At 25.8% G+C, this 11,521-nt stretch overlaps 6 protein-coding genes across 6 annotated transcripts in view, besides 16 other annotated features; 5 read left to right on the plus strand and 1 right to left on the minus strand.

Annotated features, from left to right (window-relative positions):
* Nucleotides 1-17: 17 nt before the first annotated feature.
* Nucleotides 18-115: a microsatellite.
* Nucleotides 116-454: 339 nt separating this feature from the next.
* Nucleotides 455-536: a sequence feature (AT_rich).
* An 81-nt stretch (nt 537-617) lies between these two features.
* Nucleotides 618-792: a microsatellite.
* A 44-nt stretch (nt 793-836) lies between these two features.
* Nucleotides 837-893: a sequence feature (AT_rich).
* Nucleotides 894-954: a microsatellite.
* A 17-nt stretch (nt 955-971) lies between these two features.
* Nucleotides 972-1,043: a sequence feature (AT_rich).
* A 21-nt stretch (nt 1,044-1,064) lies between these two features.
* Nucleotides 1,065-1,809: a repeat region.
* A 21-nt stretch (nt 1,810-1,830) lies between these two features.
* Nucleotides 1,831-1,991: a sequence feature (AT_rich).
* A 549-nt stretch (nt 1,992-2,540) lies between these two features.
* Nucleotides 2,541-2,563: a sequence feature (AT_rich).
* EDI_295090 (uncharacterized protein) lies at nt 2,554-3,807 on the minus strand (the record flags this gene model as incomplete). Its single annotated transcript, XM_001737884.1, has 1 exon — nt 2,554-3,807. One exon carries the CDS (start codon nt 3,805-3,807, stop codon nt 2,554-2,556), a length of 1,254 nt encoding a protein of 417 aa, XP_001737936.1.
* Nucleotides 3,790-3,908: a sequence feature (AT_rich).
* A 90-nt stretch (nt 3,909-3,998) lies between these two features.
* EDI_295100 (uncharacterized protein) lies at nt 3,999-5,027 on the plus strand (the record flags this gene model as incomplete). Its single annotated transcript, XM_001737885.1, has 1 exon — nt 3,999-5,027. One exon carries the CDS (start codon nt 3,999-4,001, stop codon nt 5,025-5,027), a length of 1,029 nt encoding a protein of 342 aa, XP_001737937.1.
* Nucleotides 5,028-5,201: 174 nt separating this feature from the next.
* On the plus strand, nt 5,202-6,332 carry EDI_295110 (uncharacterized protein; the record flags this gene model as incomplete). Its single annotated transcript, XM_001737886.1, has 1 exon — nt 5,202-6,332. One exon carries the CDS (start codon nt 5,202-5,204, stop codon nt 6,330-6,332), a length of 1,131 nt encoding a protein of 376 aa, XP_001737938.1.
* Nucleotides 6,333-6,339: 7 nt separating this feature from the next.
* Nucleotides 6,340-6,396: a sequence feature (AT_rich).
* Nucleotides 6,397-6,444: 48 nt separating this feature from the next.
* On the plus strand, nt 6,445-7,218 carry EDI_295120 (uncharacterized protein; the record flags this gene model as incomplete). Its single annotated transcript, XM_001737887.1, has 2 exons — nt 6,445-6,720; nt 6,790-7,218. The coding sequence occupies 2 exons, from the start codon at nt 6,445-6,447 to the stop codon at nt 7,216-7,218; spliced, it is 705 nt and encodes a 234-aa protein (XP_001737939.1).
* A 145-nt stretch (nt 7,219-7,363) lies between these two features.
* Nucleotides 7,364-9,841, plus strand: EDI_295130 (glutamic acid-rich protein precursor, putative; the record flags this gene model as incomplete). The annotated part of the gene is made up of 1 exon (XM_001737888.1): nt 7,364-9,841. The coding sequence occupies one exon, from the start codon at nt 7,364-7,366 to the stop codon at nt 9,839-9,841; it is 2,478 nt and encodes an 825-aa protein (XP_001737940.1).
* Nucleotides 8,913-8,976: a microsatellite.
* Nucleotides 8,982-9,122: a microsatellite.
* Nucleotides 9,003-9,163: a microsatellite.
* Nucleotides 9,842-10,145: 304 nt separating the features above from the next.
* Nucleotides 10,146-10,182: a sequence feature (AT_rich).
* Nucleotides 10,183-10,740: 558 nt separating this feature from the next.
* Nucleotides 10,741-10,793: a sequence feature (AT_rich).
* A 158-nt stretch (nt 10,794-10,951) lies between these two features.
* EDI_295140 (fructose-bisphosphate aldolase, putative) overlaps nt 10,952-11,521 on the plus strand; it is a gene marked incomplete at both ends in the record, with an annotated part of 675 nt that continues 105 nt past the window's right edge. Inside the window, one exon of the mRNA XM_001733350.1 lies at nt 10,952-11,521. This exon is cut by the window's right edge and continues 105 nt beyond it. Within this exon, the coding sequence (XP_001733402.1) occupies nt 10,952-11,521 (570 nt within the window).

An 11,521-nucleotide genomic window follows, 5' to 3' on the forward strand; every position in this document is an offset into this window, starting at 1 on the left:
TTCATGATAATAACTCATTAATTTTATCATTAATCATTATATTTATTTCTTATTATTTTCTTTATTCTTTCATTTATCATTTATCATTTTATATTTATTTTATTTTATTTCAATTCCATCAACAGATATATTCATTTAATACAGAAATCGAATTAGAAAGATAGAACTAATAATGTACAAATATATTCTTCTCATATTTAAGCACAAATATTTGCATCTAATAATATTTTCTACTATTTTTTACCTTTTAAACAATTAACAAGAATTAATTTGCAACATGATAATTCATTTCAATGATCTATCAAACATAAACACCAAGTTTTAAACAAACAATGAATACAATCATTACATTTAGACACCAATTAAGAAATAATGAACAACATCACAAATCAATATAATAATATAATGATGATACGAATGAAATGATAATTTCGTGACCGAAATATATTCTTCGATATAATAAAAAAATAAAAATATAATAATAATTTATTTAAATAATTTATTAAATATAAAATATTACAATTAAGAAATATAAAGATAAGACAAATAAAAATCATTCAATTTGTGATACATTGTGTTTGATTTGATCATAAATTATCCGTAATAAATAAATAGAAAATGATATAAACATATTAGTAATAGTAATAATGATATTACAAATGAATGAAAAATATCATATATTAATTATATAATTATTGTAGTTATAATGATGTAAATCAACAATATATTATATCAAATAAAAAATTGATAACACAAAGAATGATGAAGAAACTAACCATAATTATAATATTATAACTTCTCAAAACAAAGAAAACAAGAATAAACAAATAAATGTCATTATTTAGATTATTTATTATTATTATTTATTTTAATTAATGACATTTAAAATTAATTAGAAATTAAAATAAATAATAAAATAGAAATAGAAATGAAAGAATTAAAATAAAAATGAAACATTTATTTATTCAACGTATTATTAATAAAATAATATAAATGATAAAAAGAGAAACAGTATAATAATTATAATTGTTAAAATTATAAATCAATGTTTGTAATTTGAATATTAAGCAAATTATTGTTAATTAATTCCATAAATACAAATCAAATAAATATATATTTTAAAAAATGGATTGAGTCAAAATTTGTAGACAAAACTAATACAGTTAAAGCATTGCAGTATAACATTATTAAAAATGAATTTCTTCATTTAACTGAAAAATAAGATTGAATAATATTCAGTTTGTTACAGAAAAGATAAAATATTAAAAATAAGATTAAAGTATTGCCCACTTTGTAAATACAAGATATCAACAGTAGAAGCATTCTATTATCTTGTATTGGCCATAATAATTCATAAATTGAAAAACATAGTCATATTAGTATTATCATTTTAATTAATAAGAAAATATCCATGAAATAATCAATACAAGAAATCAAATATGAAATAATGTTATAATATAAAGAAATCATGATGATATTGAATAAATAAATAATACTAAAAATATTTGAAATTATAATAAAAGATCAAATATATATGTAATAAATAAAAAGAATAAAATTAATATATTATTTGTTATGATTATTGAAATAAATAACAATATTAATCGAGTATATTTGATGAAAATAAATATAAATAAAGAATAAAGAAATAAAGAATAAAGAAAATAAGAGATGATAAAATGAATTAATAATCTCTATAAAATGATATTAAATAAAGAAATCATTAAAATGATAAAAGAAATAAATATGATAATATAAAAGAAATCAAAAAGAATAAAAATAAAATTATGAAATATATTATAAAACATTTAATCTAAACAAAATATACACAAATAAAATAATTAATAACAAGAATATTAATCTTAATTCAACGAATAAATATTAAATACCATTTTTATTATACTTCTTTTATTATTTTTATTATTTGAATTTTTTGTTAAACACAATATTTATTCCGGCTATTTATTTTATTATTTTTATTTGTTATAAAAGAAATTTGAATTTTGTCTGTGTTTCTTCAAAATAAACATTAGTTAAATTTGTTTAAATGAAAAATTTGATAGGAAGAAAGACAATAGTTTATTTTTCGAAGTATTAGGAATTACTGTTTTATTTTCTTTGTTATTAAACTAAAATTTCTTGAGATATTTTACTATAAAATTCATAATTGTTGTTAACATAATTTATTTCCATATTTTTATGAACATTTTTAAATTATTCAAAAAAATAATGTGTTAAATAGAATATGTGTTATTGTCGTTTTTCCTTTCTGCGAACTGATCTAAAAATAAAACAAATGATTAAAAATAATATAAGGAAAGGACTCAAACTCCTTGGATATTTCTTCTTTCAAGAAGACTAAAACTAAACATAAATAAAAGAAGCACGACTTATTGGGTAGTATTATTTTACATAAACTCCATTTTATAGTTAGTTAAAAGCATTTGAGAATGAGTTAATGAAAAATGTTATTAAAATTTATAAACAAACAAAACATAAATAGAAATAAGATTCATATTAAGACATACAAAAAAGAAGAGAAAAATTAAATATTTAATTTATTCTGGTAATTGTATAATCTTGGGTAAGATGACTAACTAAAGTAACGATCATTTGGTGGACAAGTTTAGACTGAAGGTATTGTGGTTGTGAATTTCTTAAGAATTTAATAACAAGATGTTCTTCATCTGTTTGAACAATTTCTTTAACATCTTCATATCTGAATGATTCTTTAACATGATACGTTTCATCTAATCTATAAAAATGTTCTTTTCCAAATCTCATAATTCTTATTTGATGTCTCCAATACCAATTAGTTCTTATAACATAATAATCAATATCATCTGGTTGCTTTTCTAAAACAATTTCATCTATACGTTTTTTTCTTTCTGGAGATGATTGACTAATATTTCTAATTACCCATTCACAAGCATTTAACCATCGATCACCAAAATTAAGTGCTTCAAGTTGAGGTACATTAAGGTCAATCATTTCATCTTCTTGAAGGACAGATTGTTGATTTTCATAGTCGTCTATAATAACTATCTCTTTTGGATTTATTTCTTCAGTTGAGTCACTTATATATGACTCAGTTATTTTGATTAGACTTTGTTCAAAGGATTCTTTATTAATATCCTTTTCGTTAACTAATTTTTCTTTACAATCTGTTTGTAAACTTTGATCTTTCATTTCTTCTATTTTTTCTTTAGATTGATCTGTTTCTTTACATGTTTGTAATTGAAGTATTTGATCTTCTTGATTTTCTTGTTGTTGAGGTTGTTCGTTATTCGTGGAATTAATTTTAGGTTTTAAAATAACAACATTATTATTCTTGTTTAATGATATTTGTTTTTCCTCAGTTAGTTTTATATCATTTGATTGGATTGAGGTATCAATACCAGTTGTCTTTTCCAACTTTGTTTTACTTTCGACTTGGTCTTTTGAAAGAGTTTCATCATATTCTTCTTTAATAAGAGGACTAAAACTAAATTCACTCGTATTCTTTTTTTCTCCTTTTTTTTTATTCTTTTTATTTGGATTATTTAATAGTGCTAAACGTAAGATCCCATTTTCGTTTTGCTCTTTTACAAATTGAAGATTTCCATAAAGATTTCCCCATAAAAATAAAAGAGGACATTCTAATTTTTCTTGTTTTATATACTGTAATATTCCTTTTTCTTCACTAATGTCATAAATCCGAATAAGATTTTTTGAGACCCTATTTTTTGTAAGATATAAAATCATCTCAGCAACATCTTTCTTTTCTTTATTATTATCAACAAAAATTGCATATTTATTAATTTTCATTTTTGTTAATTTTTAAGTTCTTTTGATTTTTAAGTTTTTTATTTTTTAAAAACAAAAAAAATAAAATAAAAATATGTTTTTTATGAATTAATAAAAAAAATGCCCTGTTAAAATGACATACAAATTGATTAATACTTTAAAATGACCTACTGTAGTTTTATTCTTCATCTAAAAAAATTATACTAGTAAATATGAATTACTCGGAATCATCTTCTCTCCCTCAAAACGAAGAATCAACAAATTCCTCTTCTTCTCTTTTAAAAGAAGAAAAAAAAGAAGAAATTCAACATGAACAACAAAATGAAGTTCTTCAAGAACAAGAAGGAGTAACAATTACTCCAACAAAAGAATTAGATTCTTCTCCACTTCCAGAATCAGATAAACCAATAGAATTACAATCAAAAGAAGACGTTGAAAAAGAAAATACACATGCCACTTCACATGATATTGAACCTTTTGTTGATGTTGAAGTTCTTGCAGATGAAACAATTGAATTTCCAATGGAAGAAACTATTCCAATTATATTTAAGACATTACTCTTTGCTATTCCTCAATTTATTTGTGTTATTGGGGTAGGAGCAATAATTGTTGGGATTTATGATGGTGTTGATTCTTCAGAAGTTGATTTCTTTGATAAAATCTCTAAAACACAAAAAAGAATATCTCTTATTTATGCTTTTGTAATTTCAATAATATTCAGTGGATTTATTCCATTGCTTATAAAAATTTTATTCCTTCAAATTCCATTAAAAAAGTTAGTTATTCAAATACTTGGTACAGTTATATACTTCGGATATGCTGGTCTTGTAGAATTTATTTGGATCGAATTAAATAATAAAATGATGGGTAATATAAATGATAAAGTTATTCGTACAACAATGCTTTTGGCAACTGACTTAACTTGTTACAGTTTAGCTTATTTGATTCCTGCTAATTTGATGTTCTATTTATTTAGAGGTTTTAACTTCAATATAGTTAAAATGACTAGATTTATGGGATGGAAAAGATTTGCCTTTAGAGAATATCCAGTTGCATTAGCTGTTTATTTATTTATTTGGACACCAGGAATGATTTTTGTTTATGCCCTTCCTGGTAAAATCCAATTTACTTTTGTTATTTTATTGCAATTCATTAATAACACTATTGAAAGTGTGATTGATTCTATTAGGTCTTGTTGTCAAAAATCTGAAACAAAACAACAAGATACTAAAATTGATTAAACAGACAAGGCACTTTGTTCTTTCTAATCTGGGCTCTTGTAATTGATTGGTTTGAAATAAATATAAAGGGTTCTTTTTTACTTTAAGCTAAATTTAGTAATATTTCTCATAAAACTTTTTTTAGATTTCTTTTTTTAAAAAAAGAAAAGAAAAAACTTTTAAAGTCTTAAAAAAATGAGTGATATTAAACGATTAATCAACAATTTAACTTCTGAATATGAAGTTGTTAAGATGAGAAATATTTTATATGGGCTATTAGAAAAAATAGAGAATTTAACAATTAAAGTAGATGAAAAACGGACTAGTAAGGATATGGAGAATATTCAGATTGAAGAGGATATTGGATTAAAAGAAAAAATAGATAATAAGCCTAAAAATGATGAACACTTCCCTAAAGCAGGATATAAAAGAAAAAGTATTGACTCAAAAACTTCATGTATCAATGAGGCTAAGAAAGACAAAAAAGAAAACTCAGAGTTTTCTAAAACAACAACTCAACAAAGTCGTGATAAATTAACCCAATTAAATGAAAGAAAAACCGTTGATCCTTTTGCTAATCCAGTTACTCCACAAATACCTGTCTCACCATTAAAACAAAGAAGACTAAGAAATTTAACATTTGCTTCTAGAGATGAGTTGTCATCTGGAGTACCAACAAGAGTTACAATATCTTCGTATACTAGAAATACAAATGAATTTAGACAGCCAACATCATTTCATTTAATGGACGATATCAAATTAACATATAATGATCCATTCTTTACTTCCTTAATGACAAAACATTTTCAGACCCTTCAATATTGGACAGGATTTAATCATATTCAAATCATTTATGATTCTAATAAAAATAAATTCACTCGTCATTCTGTCCAAAAACGATTATATGAAAAGAAAAATATTATGGGGGTTATTATCACTGAAGATGAAGCAGTATTTGGCTCATTTCATCATAGCACCTTCCCTAAAAAACCAAAGAAAGCCTTTGTTACAGTAAAAGATCCTGATATGTTTGTGTTTTCCTTAGAAAATAGAAATAGACTTGCAGGACCAACAAGGTGGTTAATTAAACAAGACTCCCCAGGTGTTGATTGGTCAATTTCATTCTATTCTGACAAAGAAAAAGATCCTTCATTTTATAATGTTTATCAGTGTTTTACGTTACGTCCACCTTTAAACCAACACAACTCATCACTAAATTCTGAATTTAAGTTTGAATATGAAAACGCTATTGATATCAGTGCGTTTACTGGAAATAAAGAAAACTTTGCAGTAAAACGACTATTTTTCCTTCAATGGTATCAATAAAACTTTGTAATTTTTAATTCACTTTTTTTTATTATTTTGTTAAAATTTCTTTTTAGTAATAAAAGAGGAAAAAAGAGAACTTATTTTTTTTTATTTCTTTATCTTTTTCTTTATGGGTTCTGAACCTTCAAAACCAATTATTTCCAACGACGTTAATAGGATGTGCTCAACTATTACAGTATTTTTCTCGAAATTTCCTTCAAAATTACTTGGGATTCGGTATGTTGTTTATGCATTAGCAGATAATGATATTGCCATTTCTTATACATCAATGTTAAAAGAACATTGGAAAGCAGGAATAGATGAATCAGGAAATACATATTATTATGATGAAGTATTCCCAGCAATTAAATATTCATCTGCACCACCAACACCAGATTTTTTGATGGTTTGATTTATTTAAATGATTAGTAAAAAGCAGATTTGATAAATAGAAAGAATGATATTAATATCTTAGTTAGAACAAAAACGTCTTAAAACGTCATGGACTGTTACATATAATTCATCACTAGGAAGAATTGAATACTCAAGGGATAATGAAGTACGATATACTCCACCTCCAAAAAATAATCATGTATTCAAAACATTAAGAATTAATAGAACTCGTTTAGTTCATATTTATCTTGCATTACAACCAATACTTAATCAAACAATAGAATCTACTGAAACAGATGAAATATGCCCCATTTGTTATGACAATAAAGTAAACGTCTCTCTTCCTTGTGGACATTCTTTTTGCGATAATTGTATCATTAATTGGGCACAACAACACTGCTATTGCCCTTCTTGCAAAAATCTTCTTAAAGATGGATGGATGGATAATTGTTTACATACACCAACAGCCCTAGTTACAAAAGCATTAAAACTGATTGAAACAACTATGTGACATTGTATTATAACACCCAAAAATCATTGGATTACTCATTCTTTTAATCATTTCCTTTTTTATTTATGTCGTTTAAGAAAATTTTTAGAAAGAACTAAATTCAGTTCATTAGATCTATAAATAATTTATTGGTTTGTTTCTTCTTATGCAACAAGGAAAACGACAATACAATCTTGGTGCATTATATAATACTCAATATAATATGTACCTTCAACAAAGTCAACAGCAATATCACCAATCTACTTTTTATCAACAACCTATTCAATATTCTGGTAGAGGATATGTTCAACAACCTCAATTTCAACAAAACACTTTTAGCCCTTATCTTAATCAACACCAAATCGCTGTTCCTCTGCAACCATCACAACCAAATCAATCAATAATAACAAATTTCTTTGATGATGATAATTTTGGTGATTTTGTTGGTCAACAATTTACTCAACAACCACAACAATCTGTTCCACAACAAAAACCATTAAAAAAAGATACAACAAATGACATGTTTGCTATAGTCTCAGAAAATAGGCAAAAAAGATTGTCCAGTCAAAACCCTGTTGTTCCTCCAGTTCAAACTACTACTCTTATAGAGTCACAACGTGATAAAGATTCTGTGTTTAACGATTTTGGGTTTGAAAGTGAAGATGAAAAAGAAAATAAACAACCACCTTCTAAAACAACTCAAAACGGTCTTATAGAAAAACCAACAACAAAACCAAAAATTAACTATCTTGACCTTTACTTAAGTGATGACTTCTCTCAAAATAAACCAGTTCAAGAAGACCTAGAACCTATTGCCACATCTGTTAATCAACAACAGCAACAACCAACAACTGCTATCTCTCAACTACCTCCTAAAACATCTTCTACTAATCAAATCAGGATATTTCCATATCCAACAAAACCTATTTCTCCAAACTCTTCTCATCAAGTCACAGTCCCTCAGTTTGTTAATACACAAACTCCTACTGACGACTTTGACTTTGAGGAATTTGTTGAAGCAAAACCAGCCAATAACCCAGAGACATCCACAGAAAAGATAAACTTCTTTAATGAATGGAACGATAATTCTAATAAAGAAGTTAAGAAAACTGATGATGTATTACCTAGTACCAATACTAACCAACCAAAACAACCACAAAATACTGTTGTTATGTTTGATTTAATTGGAGAAGAAAGTAAGGAAGAATCAGTCTCTAGTTCAGAAACTGAAACTACAGAAGAAAAAAAATCAAAAGTTCTTATGTTTAACTCTAATGAAGAAGAACCAAAAGCAGAGTCTAATCTAACAATTACAAAAGAAGAACCAGAACAAGACAATGGATTTGTTATTGAAGATGAAACAGAAGAAACAAAAGAGTGTAAAGATTGTGGGTTTGTGCTAATGGATATTGATGATGTAAAAATTCAAGATTTGAGACAAAAAGAGAATGAATTTATTATTCATACTAAATCCAATGAGGTTCCAAAAGAGAATAACATAAAAAATAATGACAAAGTTCAAGAACTAATTCAAGAAAGTCAAGGAGATCTACCTACTGTAATTCAAAAAGAATCAGTAGAACCATTAAAAGGTTCTATTATTGATGGTCTTGAAAACCTACAAGAAACTAAGGAAAATGAAGTAACAACAAACAAAGAAACAGAAATAAAGGATAAAGAAATAAAAGAAAATGAATTAACAACTAAAGATGAAGAAACAAAAGAAAATGAAACAACACAAAAAGATGAAGAAACAAAAGAAAATGAAACAACACAAAAAGATGAAGAAACAGAAATAACAATTAAAGATAAAATAACAAAAGAAAATGAAACAATAAAGAAAGATGAAACAATAAAGAAAGATGAAACAATAAAGAAAGATGAAACAATAAAGAAAGATGAAACAATAAAGAAAGATGAAACAATCACTTCTCAAGATAAAATAAAAAAAGATGAGTTGAAAAAACCTCCAAAAAAAGATTATTTAGCTTTGTTTGATCTTGAAGATATTAAACCATTCACTTCACAACAACTACCTTTAAATGTTCAAGAACAAAATCATGAGACTATACCAATACGTTCTTCTCAATCCAATGATGAAAGTCAACCAAAAGAAGACATGAACAAACAAACGTCTATCAAAGAAGAAAAATTAACGCCACCTCAATGCCAACCAGTTCCACCTTCTGTTACTGAAGTAAACTTTGACGATTTTGGTGACTTCACAGAATCAACTTTACCTTCTGAAAAATCTCTTGAACTGCCTGTCAACCAACTAAAAGACGTACAAGAAGAAACAACTGATGCTATTTCACAAAAACTACCTCAGCCTGAGTCTATTCCTCCTAAAGTAAATCAAACAACAACGCCTTCATTGTTTGATTTTGGAGATTTTTCCTCATCTCAAGAAAAACCAAATCAAAGTCCTGATGACATCTTTTCTTTTGATGGTTTTACATCAGCCCCAGCACAAACAAGTCAGAAAGAAAATACAAAACAAGAAGAGACTAAAGTCCAACCAATTATTGACACTAATCAACCCACACCTCAACAACTTAACTCTGATGAACAAACAACAACTGAAAGTAAACAAAAAGACACCTTTGAAGATGACTTTTCAGATTTCTTTGTATCTTCCCAATGACCCCACGGTTTAAAGGATATTCAATTTAAGTATGATTATTTTAAAAGTTTTTAACTGTTAATTTATTTAACATAAACAATTCTTTTTACTAATTCACTCTATTCAGTTATCATCAAACAAATTATTTTCTTTATTATTGTTCATTTTTTAAGTAAAAATAAACAGACGTTGTTTTTGAAATGGTGTTCAGTATCACTTCTTAAGACTCTCTGTTATTCAACCATAAATTTTACAACCTTCTTTGAATGATAATCTTTGAGTATGTCTATTTCACACAAACCAAATAATAACACTTTAAATCTTGTTAAAATATTTATTATTTTAATAGTATAAATAAATTTGTTTTAGTGTTCTATTGTGAATCACAAAAGAATAACTCTTCTCTTCATTAATAAATACTATAAAGAAGGGTCCAAAAATTTACCTTACTAACCTTACGATATTTTGGTTTTTGTTACAACTACATTAAATAAGTAATATAGTTGCAGTTTAAATATTACAAAAGTAGTAGTTATTTTAGTGAAAAGTAAAAAAACCATCATAATCAAGCAACAACCTCAAACACAATAAAAGCAATCACAGATAATTAATAGTAAAACACATCCAACTACCTTTGAATAATTTAACTAGTTTTATTAAAAAAAGTAATTGAAAAATTAACTCCATTAAAACAAACTACTTAAAGAAAGGAATTAAAATTACAAAGAGAAATTCCTTTTTTATTTTCATAGTTTTGTAAAAACAAAGAAAAGAATACTCTCAATAAAATAAAAACTACCTCAAAAAAAAAATAATGGGCATTACTAATGGACGTCACATTAGGCCAGAAGAAATAAGAAAAAAAATCCTTTCTCAACTATTAAGAGAGGATTTAGAAAAAGAATAAGAACCAAGGAATGAATTATTTTAATAAGAAGATTAACTATAAAAATAATATATTAAGAATTAAAAACAAAATTCTTCACTTTCTCAAAAAATATTTCTATAAGAAAAACAAAAAAAAATAAAGAGAACAAAATTTTCTAATTCACAGTCACTTCTACGTGTCCACACACGATCATTAGTATAAAAACTGAAAAGTAAGTAAAAACATTCATTTCATTTTTACAAATGGCTGCTAAGACTGTTAACTATAAAGAACTTGGACTTTGTAATCACAAGGAAATGTTTGAACATGCTATTAAAGGAGGATTTGCTGTTCCAGGTTTTAACTTCAATAACCTTGAACAAATGCAAGCTATTATTCAAGCATGTACTGAAGCTAAATCACCAGTTATTCTTCAAGTATCAAAAGGAGCACGTGAATATGCTAATGCTACTCTTTTGAGAAATCTTGCTAAAGGAGCAGTTGAATATTCAAAAGAAATTGATCCAGAACATAAAGGTATTCCAATTTCACTTAATCTTGATCATGGAGCTAATTTCCAAATTTGTAAAGAATGTGTAGATAATGGATTCTCTAATGTTATGATTGATGGATCAGCACTTCCATATGAAGAGAATGTTAAATTAACAAAACAAGTTGTTGAATATGCACATCAATTTGGAGTTACTGTTGAAGGAGAACTTGGAGTTCTTTCAGGAGTTGAAGATGACGTTGCAGCAGCTGAACATGTATTCACAGATCCAAAGGATGTTGAAGCATTTGTTAAAGACACAGGAGTAGATGCACTGCTATTC

This window comes from Entamoeba dispar, genomic scaffold, assembly GCF_000209125.1.
Source record: "Entamoeba dispar SAW760 scf_1105229460941 genomic scaffold, whole genome shotgun sequence".
Taxonomy (NCBI): domain Eukaryota; phylum Evosea; order Mastigamoebida; family Endamoebidae; genus Entamoeba; species Entamoeba dispar.